The 22,474-nt window shown below is 40.6% G+C and overlaps 1 protein-coding gene across 1 annotated transcript in view; it reads right to left on the bottom strand.

Annotated features, from left to right (window-relative positions):
• Positions 1–2,203: 2,203 nt before the first annotated feature.
• The window catches only part of LOC116980018 (transferrin receptor protein 1-like), a 42,247-nt gene continuing 21,976 nt past the window's right edge, over positions 2,204–22,474 (bottom strand). Inside the window, exons 9-19 of the mRNA XM_033032079.1 lie at positions 18,318–18,457; positions 15,089–15,255; positions 14,435–14,551; positions 13,174–13,259; positions 11,458–11,521; positions 10,412–10,479; positions 10,072–10,145; positions 9,423–9,507; positions 7,713–7,934; positions 3,638–3,778; positions 2,204–2,859 (exon numbers count right to left, since the gene is read on the bottom strand). Coding sequence (XP_032887970.1) covers positions 2,617–2,859; positions 3,638–3,778; positions 7,713–7,934; positions 9,423–9,507; positions 10,072–10,145; positions 10,412–10,479; positions 11,458–11,521; positions 13,174–13,259; positions 14,435–14,551; positions 15,089–15,255; positions 18,318–18,457 — 1,407 coding nt within the window. The 3' untranslated portion in view covers positions 2,204–2,616. The remainder of the gene's footprint in view (positions 2,860–3,637; positions 3,779–7,712; positions 7,935–9,422; positions 9,508–10,071; positions 10,146–10,411; positions 10,480–11,457; positions 11,522–13,173; positions 13,260–14,434; positions 14,552–15,088; positions 15,256–18,317; positions 18,458–22,474) is intronic.

Below are 22,474 nucleotides of genomic sequence, written 5' to 3'. Positions count from 1 at the left end.
TACAATACACATTTCACCACATATTTTAACAATTAACAATGGGAAAAGGTGATGTGCAAAGGGTTACCCAAATGGTAAAAGACGACTGCTGGTCAAAGATTGAAAACTTAGTGACAAAGCTTATCAAAAATTCTAATCAGAAACTAAGTCAAGCAATTAGATGTATTTTGGGTCTGCCATCCGTCCTTGGCAATTTAAAATGTCTGCACTAGGTGAACTATTTGCACTGGATCAGGAGATGCACAACTCCTACCAGATAGGTAACCCCTCACTTAAATATACATTAGCTGCAAAATTTATTGAATTGTACGTAGACAAAAGTGCTGCAGAAACTCAGCGGATGCAGCAGCATCTATGGAGCGAAGGAAATAGGCAACGTTTCGGGCCAAAACCCTTCTTCAGACCCCATTGTCCAGCATCTGCAGTTCCTTCTTAAACACTATTGAATTGTACTACTAGTTACTGCTTTAAAAGGTGTATCTATCTTTGGGAGTGTAATTTAAAAAAAATCCAGATTATAAAAGCCAAATACTGAGGAGTTGGGGGGATCACTGGATGAGTTTTTGTCAAGCAAGAAACTGTAGTTGCTGGATTATTAAACAAAAATCAAAATGCTGGAGACTCAGTGGGTCAGGCAGTATCTGTGGAGGGAGGTGGACAGACAGGGTTTGAAAATGGCATGTCCATTTCCTCTACAGATGCTTCCTGACCTGCTGAGTTCCTCCAGAAAAATGTATTTTGCAATTTTTTGTTAGCTTGTTACAATTGTGACCGTAATTAAAATTCCAATCTTAACAGATTCACATTAAATTCACATTTAACCCCACCAAATTTGTTTTTACCTCACATCCTCCCCAATTAAAGTGTTCATTTCATTCACCACTGCACTCCTATTGAAATTCAGACTAAGTGCATTATACAAACGTGCTGCTCAAACTTTGCCTCTAATAACACACTATCATAATCTAAATTTCAACGTTCAAGAATTAGGGGTGCATTTTTGTCCTCTCATTTCAGTCTCCCCAACCACTCTGCTTAACTGTTAATCTCTTTATTCAATTTCCCAGTTACTTTCATGACATAAACATTTGTACTGGGTAACTAGCCTAATTTATTAATTTGTCAATGAAGCTGTGTTCTATATGTGGCAGGAAATTCACCCTAGTGGATTTTTAAAGTATTTTTTCTAAAAGAATGAATGTTTTAACAGCTACACCGAGTCTCATTTCACAAATTTCAAACAAGAGAAACTTTTTATCATTAATACTTTTCTCTCCCCCCCCCCCCCCCCCCCCCCCCCCCCCCAATGCCACCTATTTTTTTGCAACACTACAGTGCAACTCACTAGTAAATCCTTGTTTTGGCCTAAAATATATGCTTGTTTTTAAATTGTTTTTCACCACCTCCCCCATATATCCCCCTAACCCCCATGCAATTTCCATGCTTCATTTGACCGTCAATTTTTTCATCATAGTTAACTTCTACCGTTTAACCATTCACTCCCCATTCATTAAAGTCCCCACAACCCATCCTATCAATCATTGTTTTGCTAGATGCAGGAAGATTGCTCCCGATGTTGGGGAAGTCCAGGACAAGGGTTCACAGCTTAAGGATAAGGGGGAAATCCTTTAAAACCGAGATGAGAAGAACTTTTTTCACACAGAGAGTGGTGAATCTCTGGAACTCCCTGCCACAGAGGGTAGTCGAGGCCAGTTCATTGGCTATATTTAAGAGGGAGTTAGATGTGGCCCTTGTGGCTAAGGGGATCAGAGGGTATGGAGAGAAGGCAGGTACGGGATACTGAGTTGGATGATCAGCCATGATCATATTGAATGGCGGTGCAGGCTCGAAGGGCCGAATGGCCTACTCCTGCACCTAATTTCTATGTTTCTATTGCCAATAATTTGCTTCAGGTTTTAAAGTATTCCGTTGCTCATCACTGCACAATGGGAAATCAGCACTAAATTAACCATAGAAAGATATACGGCAAAGCAATTGATTCATTAGGCCAAGTAGTACTTGCTTCACTGAGTTCCCAAGATGCAGTTCTTGCAATACATCAATAAAACTTGTAAATTTGTCACACCAACTGCTTGAAAGACCTGGCAAGTGACCATGTTTCAAGCAATTGTTCTTAAATGACTATATTATATCTGCAATATAATTGGTGGAGAAATGGTGCAAGTTTTGTTCACAATGCAAGCATTCTCTTCTAAAGGCTAATGTAAAAAATGGCTTGCAGCAGCTTAAAGTGTAGGATGTTACAAATGACAAAGCTGAGATATTATTGCCTCTTCACTTTTACAACATAAATCACTTGTCTGTTCTTAAACTTTATATATTTGCCTTTGTGCTTAAATTTAAAAGAAAAATGCAGCTTTATGTAACAAAATGTTTCTAATGAAAAATTAAATTAATTTGATGAAGGATCTTGGATCCAAAATATTGACCCTTTCTACATTTGCTGCCTGATTTGCTGAAAGTATCCTGCATTTAGTTTCTAATCAACATGTTTACTCCATAAATTCTACAACTACCAAAGGCAATAATGTCTCAGCATCTGAGTGAATGTTATGCCCACTGACAAACCATCATAAATGCCTTTGAAGTCACAGATCAGTAGCCATCGTTGCTTGTCCACACTTCTCCAGCAAGTGCTTCAGCTGCTCCCTGGATTGTCCAGGTAGCATATGCCAAATCATTACGAATCACATTGAAATCAACAAGGTCTGGTGTCTTCTCCAGAAGTGCCAGCTGCTCCAGAATACCATGAAGTGTGTGGTGTCCTCTGCCATAAAGCAGGTGTCTATTTGGGCAACTGGTTACAGACACATAAGGAGAAAGAAAATTGTACTCCACCTGTTGGAACAAGCAGAATTATTATTAATTTAACAAAAAATAAAACAAGACTGGATAAGTATACTATAATGCCACTGTCCCACTTAGGAAACCTGAATGGAAACCTCTGGAGACTTTGCGCCCCACCCAAGTTTTCCGTGCGGTTCCCGGAGGTTCCAGGTAGTGGAAGCAGGTAGGGAGACTGACAAAAACCTCCGGGAACCGCACGGAAACCTTGGGTGGGGCACAAAGTCTCCAGAGGTTTCCGTTCAGGTTTCCTAAGTGGGACAGGGGCATTATCCCCTTTTGTAAATGTTTTCAGCTCAACAGATTGGTCTCCAGATTCTTGCAAACATAAGATGAAACTTTGTACACCAATGAAGCAAGCTGAGATCTATTATGTAATGTTTGCATCCTTTTATGCTCAGTAGGCATTTTCAGAAACATGGTTGAAGAAAGGAGTGGCATTATATTTAAATGATGCCGATGGAACAATGTTTCTCCCTTTGCCCACATTTAGTGCTGGAAACTAAACCGTTCATGACTATTTTGATTGTTTAATCAAGACTGATAAACACGGAGCAAAAAAAAAAAAATTGCTATATAAATAAAAAAATAAAAAAACTGCTATAAAAATAACGAAAAATAAATTCCCACGTCTGGTCTATACCCGGCTGACCAAAAATACATCCTGAAAGTTCATGTTCACCCCAAATTTTAGTGTCACAAAGAGCAACAGAGCAAAGTCATGTTTATACGACGTAAACCCAAGCGGGAATGCAAAAAAGTGGACATTTACCCTCATCATTCGATTGTTGTAGGTTCTGCAGAGCAAAGCATCATTCAAATCAGAACCATCTATTTCATTTGACAGTTCATGTGCAGCACGGAAGTAGGCCCCACGTGCTGAATACAGCCACCGCAGAGTCAGTCCACGTTCCTATAAAACAGTCAATTCAAGTCAACTTCAATTACATCTGCAGTATCTAACCAGTTTCCTGTCAAACACTACATCGATTGCATCTGAATACAATATTTATCTGGATATCTACTTCCAACAACATATAGCTTTTTAAAATAATAATAGCATGGAGACAGTGAACATATAACTGTACAGCACAGGAATAGGCCCTTTCAGCCAACAATGTCTGTGGCAAATATGATGCCAAGGTAAACTAATCTCAAATGTGTAGGAAGGAACTGCAGATGCTGGTTAAAATCGAAGATACACAAAATGCTAGAGTAACACAGCGAGACAGGCAGCATCTCTGGAGAGAAGGAATGGGTGACGTTTCAGGTCGAGACCCTTCTTCAGACTCATCTCATCTAAACTAATCTCATGTACCTGCAAATGATCCATACCCTTCTATTCCTTGCAGGAACCCACAACCAAAAACCTTGCTCCACACATCCCCTTTATACTTTGCCTCTCTCATCTTAAAGCTATTCCTTTCCATCGAAAATAAACCAGTGCTAGTTTGGTATCTCAACTACATCCCGACTCCAAGCATAAATTTATCCTTATCCCTGGTTACCCTGTTTTCAATGTACGTATAAAGTCGGGATTTTTTAAAATATGACCGCCAAAGACATTTCATGACCTTTTTTCACCCTTCTAATAGCCCACTAGAGTTCTTCTCTCTATTCCTCAAAAGGCCTTGTCTGATTTCAAGTTCTTAAACCTTATGAATGCATCCTTTTTGACCAATTTTACAATCTCTGGTCATCTGAGGTTCCCTTTCTTGCTGCCTTCGTTATCCTTCCACCTTACATGCCAGACCTGAACTTTGAACAACTGGCCTTCAAATGACTCCCATGTCAGATGCAGAAGTACCCAATAACAATTGCTCCCAATCTATTCTTCCTAGCTCCCTTCTAATACCGTCTATCACTATTCAAAACAATCTTGAAACGTATGGAGTTGTGATCCCTATCCCCAAAAAATCTCTTCCACTGAAACACCAGTCACCTGGCCAGACTCGTTTTCCAATACCAGATCCAGTAGAGTCCCTCCTCAAGTTGGAATATTCACATACAGTTTTAGGAAATCCTCTTGGATATACCTAAAAATGTCTGCCCGCCAGAGCCTTTTGCAGCAAGTCCCAGTCAATCCTAGGGAAGTTAAAATCAGCCACAACCACCCTGTTGCTTTTGCATCTGTCCATATCCTGTTTTCATATTCTATCTCCCACTTGCGATATTGAGTCTTACAGAAAAATCCAAGTAGAGTGATCGCACCTTTCTTATTTTTGAGCTCCATTGCGTCTGTAGACAAGCCCTTCAGTATGTCCTCGCTGAGTGTCGTCATGACATTCTCTCTGATTCATAGAGCAACTCCTCCGCCTCTTTTCCTCCATCACATCTCAAACAGCTAAACCGTTGAGCTGTCAATCAAGTCACTCTTGCAACCAAGCCTCACTAATGGTCAATAACATCTTAGTTCCAAACACTGATCCAGGCTCCAAGTTCCCTTTACCCATGATACCACTTGGTTGAAGTAAACACATTTCAGGTCATCAGTTTCACCATGTTAATTAACATCTCCTTGCCTATCCCTCCTTTAAGACTTACTGATCTGAACTCCTATCTTCCTATCATTCCTTCCAATTTCTGACCTCCTACTCAGATTCTCGTTCCCCTACTTCTCTAGTTTAAACCTTCTTGAATAACACTGGCGAACCTCCCTGGTTTCCTCTCAGGTTCAGGTGCAACCTGTCCCTCTTGTACTGGTCACTTCAGCCTAGAAGAGATCCCAATTATCCAAAAATCAGAACTGCTGCCCCATCTCCTCAGCCGCGCATTCATCTGTCCTAGCTTCCCATACCTTCACCTGCATTGAAGCCAAATACAAGAATGTGGGCAGACAGCAAGCCATCTCAGCATAGATTTAGTTATCAATATTTAATTGTGCCAGAATAAAAAGTGGTTACCACGATAAATCATTCTGCAACAGGTCCTAAATTAGCACTCAAAAGGTGAGCCGAGGGTGGCAGTACCTAAACACCTGGAACAGGCTGGTTCCTTTTCCTTTGTGGCTCCATTGTTCCGTTGTGACACGGGGACACATTCACTCCATTACAAATATTGCTAGGTTATATCATTTGAGGGCAGGGAAGGTAGTCTCATGGTAACATTAGATCATCAGCCAAAACTTGATTTGAAGAAATAAGGGATGATGTTGGTTGCAAGTGAAATGGAAACTGCAGCCTCCCAACAAACAAAAGTTTATATGAAGATAATTTGATGCAAGAAGCCTGACAGTTACGGCAATGAAATTCAGGGCATGGATTGGTACGTGGGACTGGGAGTGTTTTGTTTTTTGTTAGGGAGGACACCATGACAAAATCAAGCAACGATATTTTAGTGGCTCGTCCCGTGATGATATATCGGGAGGGGGGGGGGGTGGGGGTGGGGGAAGTGATTAATAAGAGGACGATCATTTTGATGGAATTACATTATACCCTCCCCCCCAAACAAACTAGAAAGTAATAGGACTGGTCCACTTAAACTGGGACAAGACAAATGGTAGAGCTGATGCTCAGTGTTAGAGATTCTGATTCTATCCTGACTTCAGTTGCTGTCTGTGTGGAGATTGCAAGTTCTACCTGTGACATGCTCCAGTTTCTCCCCCAGACCCCAAAGACGTGTGGATTTGTAGGTTAATTGGCCTCTGTAAATTCTCTCTAGTGTGCAGCAGTAGACGAGAAAGTGGATTAACATAGAACTAGTGTGAATGGGTGATCAATGGTCAGCATGGACATGGTGGGCCAAATGGCCTGCTTTTAAAAGAAAGACGTAAGAGTTGGCAATCCTTCCAATTTCTGATCTCCTACTCCAATTCTCGTCCCCCTGCCTCTCTAGCTTAAACCTTCTCAAATAGCACTGGTGAACCTTCCTGGTTTTCCCTCGGGTTCAGGTGCCATCTGTCCCTCTTGTACTAGTCACTTCTGCCTAGAAGTCCCTGTTACAGTGAAAGACAAAGCTGGCAGAATTAGGGAACCACAGTAAATGAGGGATATGAGGTTCTGGTGAGAGAAAAAAAAGGCATACGATGGGTTTAAGGTTTAAGAAGCTGGGACCAACCAAATGAGTACAAGAGATGTGGGAGAACACTGAAAAGGGAAATCAGGAGGGGAAAGACGACATGAGATAATTCTGGCAGTTAAGGCAACAGAATCCCAAGACATTCTGCAGGTACAAGGAGCAAATGGAAGAGAGAATAGAGCATCGTAAAGATGGGAGATCTTAAATATTTCTCAACTACATTTACCGTGGAGAAGGTTATAGAACCTAAGGAATTAAGGGAAATGAATAGTGATGTATTAGTATATATCCACATTATAAATGAGGCGCTGGCAGTCTTAAAGCAATCTTAAGGCGCTATATCCTCAAAGCTTGACCAAGTGTATCCTAAGACATTGTGGGAAGCTAGAAAATAAATTCCTGGGACCCTAGCAGAGATATCTGTATAATCTTTAGCCATGAGTGAAGTGCACTAAGATTAGAGGCTGGCCTATGTTGTGCCTTTGTTCAAAAATGAGCAAATGAGAACAAATTGGTTTGTCATACTTATCTTCATTGGTCAGGGCACCGAGTGCAAGATTTGGGAGTCTTGGTTCGAGAAAGGACAGATATGGCTTTCCAATCCACCTGCTAACTTGGTCTTTCCAGGTGTGAAGAACAAAGATTTTGGAAGGTACAAAATAGCCATTTACCTTCTCTTGGTTATTAGTGTCTATGATTCAATAGGCAAGCAATTCTAATAAAAGTACAGTAATATGATTACAGCTCAAACTTTGTTTACTAATTATCAACGCCACAACTTGTTGCCTCCCATCCTATAAACGAGACTAAAATTTCAACATTTTACTTACCTCCAGCAATGTTGTGTATTTTTGAAATTTAACAATTTGATTAGTCAGTTCATTAGAATATTTTTGGTAATCAAGTGGAAGACTATGATGCATAGTTAGCTTAATTACTGAAATTCCAACAACTTCAGCCACGGCACGACCTACTGCCTCAAGATTGCCCCCTGTGAACTGTAAGAGAGTATCCACTGTATCCATTTCTGTATGGAATGGATACTTATCGTTCTGAAAATAACAATTAAAAATTATGAATAAGTATTAATATTTTTAGAATAAATTTAACAATAACAATTTAATTGAACATTAAATCTGCTTTCAGCATCAGTAATTCAGCTATTAAAGGAAATTGCAGTATGTAACAAATAAAGACTATGAAATAAAAACAAAATGTAGTATTTACTCAAATAGGTTAGGCAATATCTAAAGAGACGTTGACCAAAACCAAAACATTAACGTATCCACATGGGGCAGCCAAGTCTAAGTATTTCCACCGTTTTCTGCTTTTATTTCAAATCTCCAGTAATTAGAATGACATTTTTCTTTCCTCTTTTGACTGTAACATCCAATTTTGAATCAAACCATGACATGCGAGCTTACGGTTTATGTTTTGAACTTATACCTGTATAAGTGTAGTTGTGCAGACAGTCAACCTCAAAAACAAATCTCCTTCATCACAATTTATTACTTCGGATACGTTTTCCACATAACTCACCAAGAACAAAAATCAAAAATTGCTCCATCTTCAATCAATGAGCACGGCAAAAAAAATCTACAGCCCCAAAATTCCAGCAGGAAGAGGGTAAAGATTTCAAAAGCGGACTGTTCGGGGTGGGAGAGTGGGTGGTGGCATGGTGAGGGTGCTGGGACAAAGGTCGGTGGCAGAAATGGGAGTAGAATCTGGACAACTGGAGTTTTTCTCCACATTTTACAATACCTTGTTGGATGTTTATACAAGTCCAACCACGTTAGTAAAATAATTAACAACATACAAAGGATGAAAAACATACACTGTAGTAGGTTACTTTGGCTCTCAAACCTAATCCGCATTCAGTGAGATTGTGGTTGATTTGTAAAATACTCAGTTGCACTGCCTGATTTTTCACAGCCCTGATTCTCTTCACACTGTCTTACTTATCCAATGCAGCAACCTGGTACTGTATCTTGGCCTTACTTAGGAAAATTAAGAGCTCAAAAGAAAATCAGTTCTGGCCACAAGTGGGCTGATCAGTATAAAATTAGAACCCATTTTGACCACTTGTCAACACAAATCAGGTGTAGGCTTAGACTTGTCCACACCTATCAGCCCCAAGATCCTGGTCTCATACCTTGCCCATAAAAAAAATGGGACAGCAAGTAACCACTGGCAACCAAATGAAGTGTGGATTGAAAAATATCTATGTTTTACATAATGGACACCACGTAAAGAAGGGTCATGGGTCAGAAACATTAACCCTTTCCCTTACAATTGATTCAAGAGATAAACTCTAAAAGCAAAACTGTTGAAGCACCATCAGCTTTTTCTAAATTGAAGTTTATTTTGGCTATCAAAACTCCAATGGGCTCTTAATACTATAACAATGCATGAGTTCCAGAAAAGGTACTGCCCAAGATATTTAACTTCACAGGTTTTCACCACTTTGGAGTGGTATGGACAGAGGGAAAGATGGATTTGACGACAAATCTCCCTCTCACGGAATCTTAGGATGAACTTACTTTGACAAAACACAGTCCAACAGTTGGAATCCCACCAATTGCCAAGAATGCATAAACACTGGTATCCAAAGGAATTGGTACCAAACTGAAAGAAATAACAATTAGGAAAAATAAGACAAAAAGCAAAATGTTATTACGTATATCTTACATAAGTGGGTTTCTGATGAAATTCATCTCATTTTATATTAAGAGATCAGAGCCCAGACAACCTTTCCAATGCAATTCGAGATCGTGAGAAGCACCGAATAAGACCATTTTTCTTGAACCTTCTTCTTCCTGGGTTCCACCCGCAGGTGAATAATGGCCAGATTATCTGAGAACTCAGTCATGTATTGAAGATTTTTTTGATGAAATAGGTGCCACTTGAAAAATATAGCTGCAGCTTGAGGAATTCTGGTGCGTTGATTAGGTAATTGTACCTCATGTGCATTTAAAATGCGGAGATAAAGAAATTTGAAACAAAGATTCAGCCAAGATTCAAGAGGGTACTTTGAAAGCATTTTGATATAAAATGTTATCAACATCCCCAGGATGTCTCAAGATACTTAACAAATGTGTATCAAAATGAAGTAATGATAACACCAGAAGCAAACAAACTGTACAAAATGTAAATAGGTTTAAAATTGAACAGATTTAAAAAAAAACTTACACTGTTTCCTCCCAATTACTATTAACTGCTTGAGCTTTTTTGAAAATGTTTTCTGAAGATAAAGGACTCTTCACCTATTGAGAAACACATGACCTTAGTTAAAAAAAAGTTACACATGACCAAGTTGTTTTTATTAAAACACATTCATGATGTGGTAGACTCAGTGATCCAAATGTTAAGCCAGCAATAAGTGGCACACAAATCCCTTGCCTCTATTCCTAATCGCCCAAATTCAGTCAGCTAATAATTTCAAAGAGTGCCCTCTGCCCACCATAAACCACAGGTGGAATCAGTTGTTTAAAATGCTGATCACTTTTGATTTATTACACCAAATTCTTACCATTTCAATCGAGCGTCGAATTAGGTTGTGCAACATGGAGCTGCCATACATTTTGAAGTCGTTTCCTCCTGGGAACGAATAAAAGCCACAATAAGTTCACTGAGAAAATGTATATACTCATACTAGACCCGTGAGAATAAGGTTTCCTTCTTCCCGCAAAAGAGAACAATCAGTTCAGAGGTCAAGGCAGTGTAAAATATCCATGGTGGATCTTTAATAGCAAGAACAGGCATGATGACAAATTGATGGGTTTATGATCAATATGTTATGATAACTGCATTCTCCTCTCGATTTGTCATTACAGCAGTTCATAAGAATATATGATCTTAGGGTGGATGGAAACAAAATTAGATCTTACCTACATCTGTTAAGATTTAGCAATTATGTTTAAATTCAGTTTTTTTGCCCCTTCCTCTCCCTCTGAACTACTTGGGTAGCTGTGTAAAGTTGACAAACTCAAGACATCTTTTCTGCTCTCTCTACCAATATTTATGGAAGTAATGGATTTAATTGACTGATGATTTACAATGCATCAAATCAGCCTGGAAATATAATAGAATAAAATAATTGCAAGGAATAGCCACATTAAATAATGGATTGACCATGTCAACTCTTGTTGCAAGTCTAATAAGCACACATTACACTCTTGGATAGACACAAAATGCTGGAGCAACTCAGCGGGACAGGCAGCATTTCTGGATAGAAGGAATGGGTGATGTTTCAGGTCGAGACCCTTCAGTTGTCCACTGAAAAGAACGCATACTACTCAGGTTTGAATATTACGGTCAGTCATTGCGTTTATTCAGCAAATCACTAGAAATATTCTTCACTTCCAAGGTTCCTGACAATTCATTGCCAATAATCTGCTTCAAGACTAGCCCATCAGATTGTAACATTCAAAGGTTTCTTCCAAACCAGCTTAACTGTGCATTAAACAGCTCAAATTCACCAATGAATGGAATCGGTTACAAACATTTAAAAATCAATTTAGCCCATTTCCCAATATATACTTCGACATGAACAGAGAAATATTATAATGGACATACCCTGTATTGTCTTATCGAGGCTGATGTACATACAGATCTTCAAATGCAACACAGACATGTATCCCTGAGAAGAAAGATCAGTTAGAATTATGCCACGTCATATTTTTTTTAAAGATAATATTCCTCTTTCCACAGTATCCTTAATATGAATAATATATAAAAGCTAATCTTCTTAAATCTTGTTTCAGAATGCCACACAATCCAATGCTAATTATCATTAGATTCCTTTCGATATGGCCAACCAAGTGACTCTCAATTTCGTCTAAGATGTTTTGAAGAACTTAGGCTAGCTCCACTGGTTAAAGATAGCAGATTGAAAGTGACATGGATGGCTTTGAACAAAAGGTGTTCATGGTCACCAAATGCACCATTAAATTAGAAAACTGCCACAAATATTGCAGTGAAAACACTGATGAAAGTTTCAAATTTCAGGGTATTTTAGGCAAGGAAAGCAGATAGCACACAAAAAAAATCAGAGCAAATAAACATCAATCTTTGGCGTATTAAATTAACATCAAGTTTGATATTTTTAAAGAAATTCTAACCTGGCAGAAACAAATTACAAGACAGAATTGAAACATGCAACTGCAACATGCTTGTTTCAATCTGCAAAGCTTGGTTCAATATAACCCATTACTTTAAATACATTTGGAACAATTTACTATTCTACAGAGTTACTTGCCTATCTGATAGTGATCTCAAAAGATTACTATAAGGTATTTATAATAAAAACAGACATGGAGACTTCCATTTACTCAAATAGTAAAGGCCATGCCATTTCAAAGATGACTTGCCACATGCTCTAAAGCAGGTGTCGACAAACTACGGCCCCCGGGCCGAATGCGGCCCGTAACCCAAAATCATCCGGCCCGCAGGCAGATTTTTTTTCCTGTAATCATCTGGCCCGCAGGCAGATTTTTTTTCCTGTAATCATCCGGCCCACCGAGCTCTGGTGTACCACATCCTGCGCAAAGCCACCGGCATGGCCGCGCACCTTCTGTGAATGCGTTTCAGAAAGAACTGCAGATGCTGGAAAAAGCGAAGGTAGACAAAAATGCTGGAGAAAATCAGCAGGCGAGACATGCAAGTATTGCATGAAACTGCCTCATCCGCTGAGTTTCTCCAGTATTTTTGTCTACCTTCTGCGAACACGTAATTTGATGCCTGCCATCCGGGGCGGGATCCATGTGTCCGCCATCCTCTCACAGACATGCGCCCCGGCCCCTATGCAGAACAAGGTTGCCGACCCCAGTTCTAAAGGTACATAAACTGGGGCAATGTTACAATAACTTATTTTACAGAGATAATGTAATAACACAATCCTATTTAAAATTGTGTTTTATACAGATGAAATTTGAGAGCATATTTGGCAGCTTCAGAAGCTCCTCAAGGGGGTTATATATGTGGGAAAGCACTTGAGGACTATGAATGAAAAACAGAATGCCATATGCTACAACTGATACATCTAGTAGTACTTTTGATACACTTTCAAATTTTACGGTTAAACCTTATTATTTGTTCCGGTTATAATTCTTGAACAGTCTTAAAAAGATGATGCCAAGCTTTGTTAAAGTAATTGCTTCTCTGCCAAGCAGAATTTGACCTAATACAACGTGTATATCAAAATGTTTAGAAGCTAATATTCATCCAAACTAGTGTAGATTATTCCAAAATCTATAGTCTGGCACTTTTCTAACACTTCTCAACTGTTGTTACCTCCAGCCATTCCGTTGCTCCAATTGCTCCGAAATCACCACCACTCCAGCTTGCAAAGACTATACTTCGTCTAGGTCTGAACCCACCTGTAAAACAACAATACATTGAGTCTGAAGAAGGGTCTCAACCTGAAACGTCACCCATTCCTCTTCAGAGATGCTGCCTGTCCCGCTGAGTTACTCCAGCATTTTGTGTCTATCTTCGGTGTAAACCAGCATCTGCAGTTCCTTCCTACACAATACAAGCAATTTACAAATTAAGTTTGCCTGATCTTTAACTCCCAAAATTCCTGCATGCTGAAGCATGCAAGTTGTTAGTTTTGATCTGCTTGAAATTTGAAATAATATGTTTTGAAACAGTATGATGTGCCTGCGTAGCACACAAAACAAAGCTTTTCTCTGTATCTCGGTACACATGACAATAAATGCTCCTTGCGTAGTCTCAAATGATTCTCTCCCCTCACCCACCAAAGATGAACAGTGTCGTTCAGATTTAGTCCGTTTCCTATCATACTGTCACCAGTACACAAAAACTGAAACGCATTTCTCCCATATCAAACTGAGCACCGCATACATCTCCCTAATCCTACGCCAGTCGGTTCATGGTTCAAGTAACTATCCAGAGTTTACAAACTTTACTGGTTCAGCTTTTTAATTTAGCCATTAGTTGCCGAAGCATTATCAATCTTAGCTATGTTGTCCCATTCACTACCAATCATTTTCCTACCTGATTCATGATATCTTATTGCAGATTTCTCTTCTTGGAACCAAGTTACTCTCATGGGCTCTCCAGCTCTCTATGATCTCAATTCCCACTCTTTATAGCTCTCCTCTATTTCACTAAACCATCCCTCTCTTTACACTCACAGCATCTTGATCTCCACTGTTTTTGTTCTGAGGGTCTCTCTCTCTCTCTCTCCATTCTCAGGGATTCTCCCTCTCTATACTCATGACTGCTCAATCCCTGTTCTTTTGATGCTTTAAGACTTTAGCCTCCATCACAGTGAGGAGGTGCCTGGTGAACTCACTGTGGTGGATGTTAATTTGTGTTTATTGTATGTTTCGTTATTTATTATTATATGTATGACTGCAGGCAACAAAATTTCGTTCAGACCAAAAGGTCTGAATGACAATAAAGGAATCCAATCCAATCCAATCCTTTTTAACTACTCTCTCTACATCTTCCATGCTTCAGAAATAGTTTGTGTTAATCAGCCATTAAAATTCCTTCATCACAAGTCAAGTATAATCTATGCTTTCACCTTCAACCAACTTAGAAAAGATTCTTGCCAATTCCAGCAGCAAAGCAGTTCCTGCTCCAGATTCTGCTGCACCAGGGCCAAAGGAATCACGCTGAGCACCAATCACAACGTAATGATCTAAAAGGAAAAACTTAATGTTTGTAAAATGGCACTTACATTAATCTGCACACACAACTCCCCCTCACAGATTTTTCAAATAGATCCATTAATATCTCAATGTTTGTTGGCAGGTTCTGATTAACTTAAAATCTGCTGTACTCTAGCCTTTCAATGTTTCTTTTCATAGCGAGCAACAAGCATTGAACACAAACATGTTGCTTTTTAGGTGGTTAGCCAACAAGGTTCTGTTTTGAGCAGGATAAGTATTCAGTTCAACATATCCCATTACCTTCAATCCCACACACACATCCCCACCATCATTATTTTATTTTGTAATTTATTAACAGTGGTAATCTAATAATTTACAAAGTGCTAATTTAGCAGCATTTTCATTTTTTAAATTTTGCTGGTAATTATTCAATCTGAGTCAAGAGACATTAGGCGAAAAACACGAGCTAGAATTTGTTCTCCTGCTTAAAGCCTCATCTGAAATAAACTTAATAGTCAGTTTTGTTCTGCCACTAGATACCCTTTAATTTAAAGTTAATGTCTTACCCTTTTCTTCGTTACCCTGAATAACACCAAATATATTATGCATCTGTCTCATTTCTTCAACATTATTCACTTCTAGCTTTACTTGTTCATTATCATCAGCAAACCCTGGTCCAAGTTTATTACCAATGCCTTGCCAACTCTTTTGAGCATCTACACCACCAAGCAAGCTGGAAAAAAAGAAAGAAATTACAAATGACCAAAATCTGTCAAATTAAAAAAAGTATTAAATAGGAAAACAGGGACCAATATCAAATATGCTGCGAAGAGGAGCGCATTTTTAAATCATGAGACTTGAATGTTAATGCAACAAAAATTACACACTAATCAACACAACAAATAACCATCTATAAGTTACACACACCTGAATGCTCTAAAGCTTATTTTTGCTAAGCCATCAGATCATTATGATGCTCCTGATAAATAGGATGAGAGTGATCAATAAAGCCAGGATGTTTAGGCACTAAAAAACACTGAAATAGGCAGGCAAAAAGGCATAATAAAATTACAAAAAAGGCACGAAAAAGGCATTTATTGACAAAAAGACATATATTTCTACCAACAAAATATGGTTTAAAATGATAATATAAAGGCATTCAACATTAAATGACCAAAGTTGCCCGGTTGCACATAATTACTAGTATTTTTTCAAATTATCTGGTGTTAAACTATGCCATCTGGCAGACAGAATATGCTTCAGTTACTTTGTTGAAAAACTGCAAGTTATTCACTAATGTTTTGCCACATTTCTCAAGGGAAGTGCTTGTGGGAAGTTTGCAAAATTGGAAGCAATTTTGCAAAAAACAAACAAGATCGTGGTGGAGGGACTTTTTCTGCATGAATTCACTGACGATCCTGACTGCAGCAGATTGTTCTTCTTCAAAACAGTTGACGATTTATTTTATCTTTTCAAAATTTGCAGCATCGTAGAGTACAGCAGAGAGCCATGTACTCCACCTAGTCAAAACGGGCCGAGGAGGTGGCGGAATCTCGGGTGCCATTTTCCTGAACACGTGATGGTGCTTTGAGGAAGATTTTCTGGACATTGGAAACTAGGCGATCAACATTTGGAAACAAGCTATGTATGTGCTTGGCAATTCCATGCTTGAGCTAAGCATGTCAAATGCAACATTTTGGGGAATAAAACTTTAAGTCACAAACAGAAGAACATTCTCGTGTTTTATACCTTCTGGCCAAAGTACAGCAAGTGAAGATGTAAACAACTGAGCAATAATTGAGCTGTTTGACTTCTCCAATACTTCCAATGTCAACAAATACTCCTTTGATGGTTGACCGGCCTACAGTATACCGATGACCACATTGGCAACATATCGCCCCACAGCATTGGTTGTCTTGTCTATTGAGATCCATATTTTGTTGCATGCAACTTCATCTCTAATTTTCTGCACAACAATGTTGAAGTTGCTGTCAACATAATTTTTCCGTAATGATGGCTCGCTTGGTATATGTTCCTCTGTGTATTTCTCTAAAAGACCTCTGAGAGATTTGTTTTCCAATTTCCAGTTTGTTTTCCAATTTCCATCAATGAATGCCTTGCACAGATCACTCGAAAACTCAGATTTGCGACTGGAGCCAGCAGTAAATGTAGTGAGGAGACAACCTTGGGTATTTTGCTTGGGTAGCCTACACCCCAGCAGTATCAACATTGACTTCTCTAATTTTAGATAGCCCTTGTCTTCTCCCTCCTTCCCCCTTCCCAGCTCTACTTCTAGCCATACTGTCTCCGCCTCTTCCTTTCTTTCCCCCCCTCCCCCCGTCAGTCTGAAGAAGGGTCTCGACCCGAAACATCGCCTATTCCTTGCCTCCATAAGTGCTGCCTCACCAGCTGAGTTTCGCCAGTAATTTTGATCTACCTTTGATTTTTCCAGTATCTGCAGTTCTTTCTTAAATAGATCCTGGAGATAACTGAACCAGCGGGCAGCGGCACGAACAAATGAATGACCGATGGTGGTGCCCCCAGTTTCACCCACATGGTGGAAGTTTTCTTGCAAGTTATACTATGTTAACATTAATAATAACATTAATATTATTGTGTTGACATAGAAAACATCACGGTACAACTAGAGAAAATACTATGACCTTTTAGCAAAACGGGAATAAAAGGCTGATTTAGGCACTCGATCGTGAAAAAGGCATGATAAGGCACATGGCATTTATGGCAAAATCCTGGCTCTAGTGATCAAACACAAAGAGGCCCAAAATATTCTGAACAATGAGAAATGATGCACTAAGTGGGAGAGCAGCAGGTATTTTGCAATAATACATCTGGGCACAACTTTCTTTACAGACACCCAGACTTGTATCCCAAATCATCTCACATATTATCCAAGTCAATCCAAAAAACCCCCCAAAAAGCCAAAAGATCATACTTCCTTTAAAAAAATTCTTGCTGTTCAAGTCTTCCTGGCAAAGAGCCAATGTTTATCAGAACCCCAAGCCGGAGAGCTGTACATGATTCTTTCCCTTCTCGCCCACAAATTTAGCAAATGTACTTCGTTTTTGTACACGTGCCAGTCTCTAACAAGAGCAAGAGTAGTATATCCCAAAACATAGTAACAAACCTGTGCCCAGCTCTGTGTGTACATAAACCTCATTCACAATTCTAAAACCAGAACATAAGATTTTCTGGAATTCTCATCCTAAGGATTTGTCATCCCAAGGCTCAGGATTCATCAGGGGGAATATGGGTTCTATTTTTAAACTGCAGCCACAACCGTGACAGTCCCATGCACTACTGCCAAATGACAACAGAAGCTGCTTTTAAATAACTGGAACTGTTCAGTAGATTCTTGGGAACTGCTTGCAAATCTGTTTCCAGGACCGGCAGAACGGAGAGAAGCATCACTGTGAGAATGGAAATCTGGAAAGCGAGGTTGGAATTTAATTATTTCCATTTTTCAGGTTTGCATTTTCATCAAAATCTGAAATTTCTCATCTCTGCACAATGGCGAATGAAGAAATTGGTTGAAATAAGCAGGAATGAGGAAAGAATGTGAAAGAAAAATATTAAATCCTCGACTGTTTGATTAAAAAAACTACTCCATTTACTCGTGATTAGCAGATTTAAATAATCACTAAAGTAGAAGAGCAGTTCTTTTTAAATGGTCTGCTGAAAATGTGAGTAAAATGATGATCAATAGCTTTATGCTCCAATGCTTCTAAACTTCCAAGACAATTCTCAGACTACATTGAAGAATGTGAGTGTACTAACTGGAGTAGACGAGAGGCAACATTGGCACTGATTGTGTGAGCCAAAATTCCAGGAAGTCCTGATGATTTGGTTGGAGGAAACTGCGTATGATTGAAGGAAGGGAATCCAGGAGTCCGAGGATCACCCAAGCCCATGTGAACCTTTTGGGGAAAAAAAAAATCACTTGTTAGTTATGCATGATCAACAAATTAACACACTAAAGAGAATTGTTTTTTTTTAAATGCATGTTAAACTATATACGTGTAACAATATAAACTGACAAGTGGGAAAACTATCAAGTTTTTCAGTAGGTAATTTAATTAACACTATAGATAGTTCTGCTACAATGCGTTTCCATAACATGAATAGGATATAACGCGAATGTTGATTTAGGAAACACCATTTGGATTATGTTGGCCAAATTGGTTATAATACGATTTATATCGGGACAAAGAGAACCACTTAAAAGTTGCTTTGGAAATTGACAAGCAGAAAAAAAAGCAGAATTAGATTTAAACAGTATTGGGGGATGTGCACCTTTTTCCCATGTAACCTCCATGTAGTAATCAGACCCCATTTCTCTTAACACAGTTTGCGGGTGGCCCAAGAAATTGAAAACAAATCTCTTCTATTCTGAAGAAGGGTCAGAAGGGTCTCGAACAGAAACATCAGCAATTCCTTCTCTCCATAGATGCTGCCTCACCCGCTGAGTTTCTCCAGCATTTTTTGTCTACCTTTGATTTTTCCAGCATCTACAGTTCTTTCTTAAACTCTTCTATTGACACCTGTTTGACAATATTCCGTTGAACAATGTAACACAGGGTTTAGTTATTTTAGCTCGCTATAACTAAATTGAATTATTGTTATTGAAGACCTTTATTTCTGAATATCCTATGGGGAAAAATAACGTTTTTAATTGCAAATCTAAAACTCACTGGCCCCCTTTCCCACATTAACACAATCATCTTTATTACAAGATTTTCTAAAACACGGGGTTTCATAGTAACACAATTATGGTGTTATAGCAGAATGACCTGTATTTGAATTCACGTATTACATTTCATGATCATTTTTAATCCCAGTACAAAATTGCTTTCCTGCAGACGTATATTTCATTTGCATGCAATTGGAGTTTAGATCAACTAAATTCCTCAATAGATGAAGTACATTGGTAATCCTACAAATGGAAACATCCTCCAGCCTTTTCCACATTCTCCCAAAAACTAATGGTTTCCACATTTGCTATAAATTGTCTCTTACTAACACAAATATTTGCGCATTACAAATCATTAGCACCCAGTGCAACCTAGCAACTGAAAACACCTGATGTGAGCAAACACAAAGTGGCAGATGGAAACAAAGCGGTTCACGTACAATGCATTTAAAAACCCCCCAAAAAACCCAATGTAAAACATATAAAACGGTCTTTTGATTGAATGTTCACACAGCTCTATAGTGCCAGGGAAAACACACATAACACTAAACTTTGGAATTAATCAACATTAAGGAGCTGTAGGGGAGATGAAAATTAGGCATTGGGGGAAGGGGGATTTTGGGATGAGGCCAAGGCTGCAAAGACAAAGGAGAGTTTCTGCTTCTCTCATCACTCATTTTTCAAACTCTTCAACCCCAGTAACCTCAGAAACCATAGGAAACTCACCTCCAGGACGAGGAAATCCAGGACCCGCATCGCAATCCCAACGGGTCGCACATGGAGCCGCACGGAACAGCTCAATATCGGACGTGGCTGTGAGAAACTGGCGTGTGAGTACTACAGTACCCTTACCAAAATCCCGATGGAGCTGGGCAGAACAGCCCCTGGATCACCACTCCGGAGGGTAGGAGACGGAGCAAGCGCTGGGAACGAAAGCAGAAACGTGGAAGGCGAGCGGGGGTGCAGGACAGGCTACGGAGGGCTCCACAAAGACCATCGCTCCCAAGCGTCTTTCTCGCGAATGTCCGGTCACTCACCAACAAGCTGGATGAGGTAAGGCTCTGGATCAACACCCAGCGATCCCTGAAAGACTGCTGTGTGCTGATCTTCACAGAGACCTGGCTCAGCGCGCTGGTTCCCGATGGGGCTGTGGACCTAACCAACCCATCACTGCATCGTGCTGATAGAACAAAGGACTCCGGTAAGAGCAAGGGTGGTGGGCTCTACATCTACATCAACAATGACTGGTGCACCAACCACACTGCAGTAGAGAGCTACTGTTCCCCAGACCTGGAATACCTACTGCTTAAATGTAGGCCGTTTTACCTGCCTCGGGAGTTTACTGTGGTTATCATCATGGCCATATACATCCCACCACAGGCTAATGCTAACCTAGCACTAGCACAGCTGCACTCGGCCATCAGTAAGCAGCAGGATGCTCACCCCGACGGTGCCTTCATTGTTGCAGGGGACTTTAACCAGGTCGACCTACGAGCCGCACTCCGCAAATTCCACCAGCATGTGCAGTGCCCTACCAGGGGCTCAAACACGCTGGATAAAGTGTACACCAACATCAAGGACGCTTACAGAGCTCTCCCCTGCCCATCCCTGGGACAATCTGATCACCTCTCACTGTTTCTACTGCCTGCATACAAACCCCTCATCCGCAAGACCAAACCTGCAATAAGGACGGTCAAAATATGGCCCGAGGATGCCACCCTACAACTCCAGGACTGCTTTGATCGCACCGACTGGGACCTGTTTGCTCCACAGGCAACCAGTGGTACAGAGGTAGACTTGGAGGAGTACACATCCACTGTGCTCTCCTACATCAACTGCTGTGTGGAGACTGTCACAGTGGACAAGCAAATAAAGATGTTCCCAAACCGGAAACTCTGGATGAACAAGAAGGTTCAGATCTGCTAAGGGCACGCAACAATGCCTTTAAATCCAGGGACACTTCTGCCTACAGTGCGGCCAAGTCGAACCTGAACAAAAGCATAAAAAAAGGCCAAAGACATCCAAAGGCAAAGGGTGGTAGACCACTTCAATACCGCGGACACCAGAAGCATGTGGCAGGGTGTCAGGGACATCACTGACTACAAGAGCAGCCCCGCCTGCCCCCACGGTGATATCTCACGGGCCAACGAACTAAACACCTTCTTTGCCCGCTTCGAAACTGGCAACACCACCAGGAGTGGAATAACCCCGGCCATGGCGGAGGGACAGGCCTTAACACTGAGCACTCAGGAGGTACAATGCACTCTGCATAGGATCAATAGGATCAATCCAGGCAAGGCTGCAGGCCCGGATGGAGTCCAGGGAAGGGTACTAAAGGACTGTGCTGCACAGCTGGCGGAGGTGTTCACGAGAATCTTCAACCTGTCTCTATCTCTGGCAACGGTCCCCAAGTGCCTGAAAACAGCCACCATAGTGCCGGTGCTGAAAAAGTCTAAAGTCACCAACCTGAACGACTACCGCCCGGTTGCCCTAACTCCAATCCCAATGAAGTGCTTTGAAAGGCTGGTCCTCTCCCACATCAAATCCAGCATCCCTGCATCACTGGACTCTCATCAATTTGCATACAGGGCAAATAGATCAACAGAGGATGCCATCTCTCTGGCTCTTCACACTGTCCTGACTCACCTTGACAGACAGGGCACGTACGCAAAGATGCTCTTCATTGACTATAGCTCTGCATTCAATACGGTCATCCCCACCAAGCTCACCACCAACTAGGCCTCAGCTCGCCGATATGCGATTGGATCCTGAACTTTCTGACGGAGCGACCGCAGGCAGTGAGACCTGTCCTCCACTATCACCCTGAGCATCGGCACACCACAGGGCTGTGTACTAAGCCCCATGCTCTACTCCCTCTTCACTCACGACTGTGTTCCTGCATTCGACACCAACACCATCGTGAAGTTTGCAGACGACACAACAGTGATTGGGCTGATCACCAACGGTGATGAAACAAAATACAGGGCGGAGGTGCAGAACCTGGCGGACTGGTGCGCACGCAACAACTTGGCACTAAACACCTCCAAGGCCAAGGAGCTGATTATTGACTTCAGGAGGTCCCATAATGGAGAATACGCCCCAATCTCCATTTACGGGGAAAGTGTGGAGAGAGTGTCCAGCTTTAAGTTTCTGGGCATTCACATTTCAGAGGGCCTCACATGGTCCACCAACACCGCTGCGTTGGTCAAGAAGGCACAGCAACGACTGTTCTTCCCGAGGACAT

Source organism: Amblyraja radiata, chromosome 13 (assembly GCF_010909765.2).
Source record: "Amblyraja radiata isolate CabotCenter1 chromosome 13, sAmbRad1.1.pri, whole genome shotgun sequence".
NCBI classification, from domain to species: Eukaryota; Metazoa; Chordata; class Chondrichthyes; order Rajiformes; family Rajidae; genus Amblyraja; species Amblyraja radiata.
This window is presented reverse-complemented; position numbering and strand designations above follow the sequence as displayed.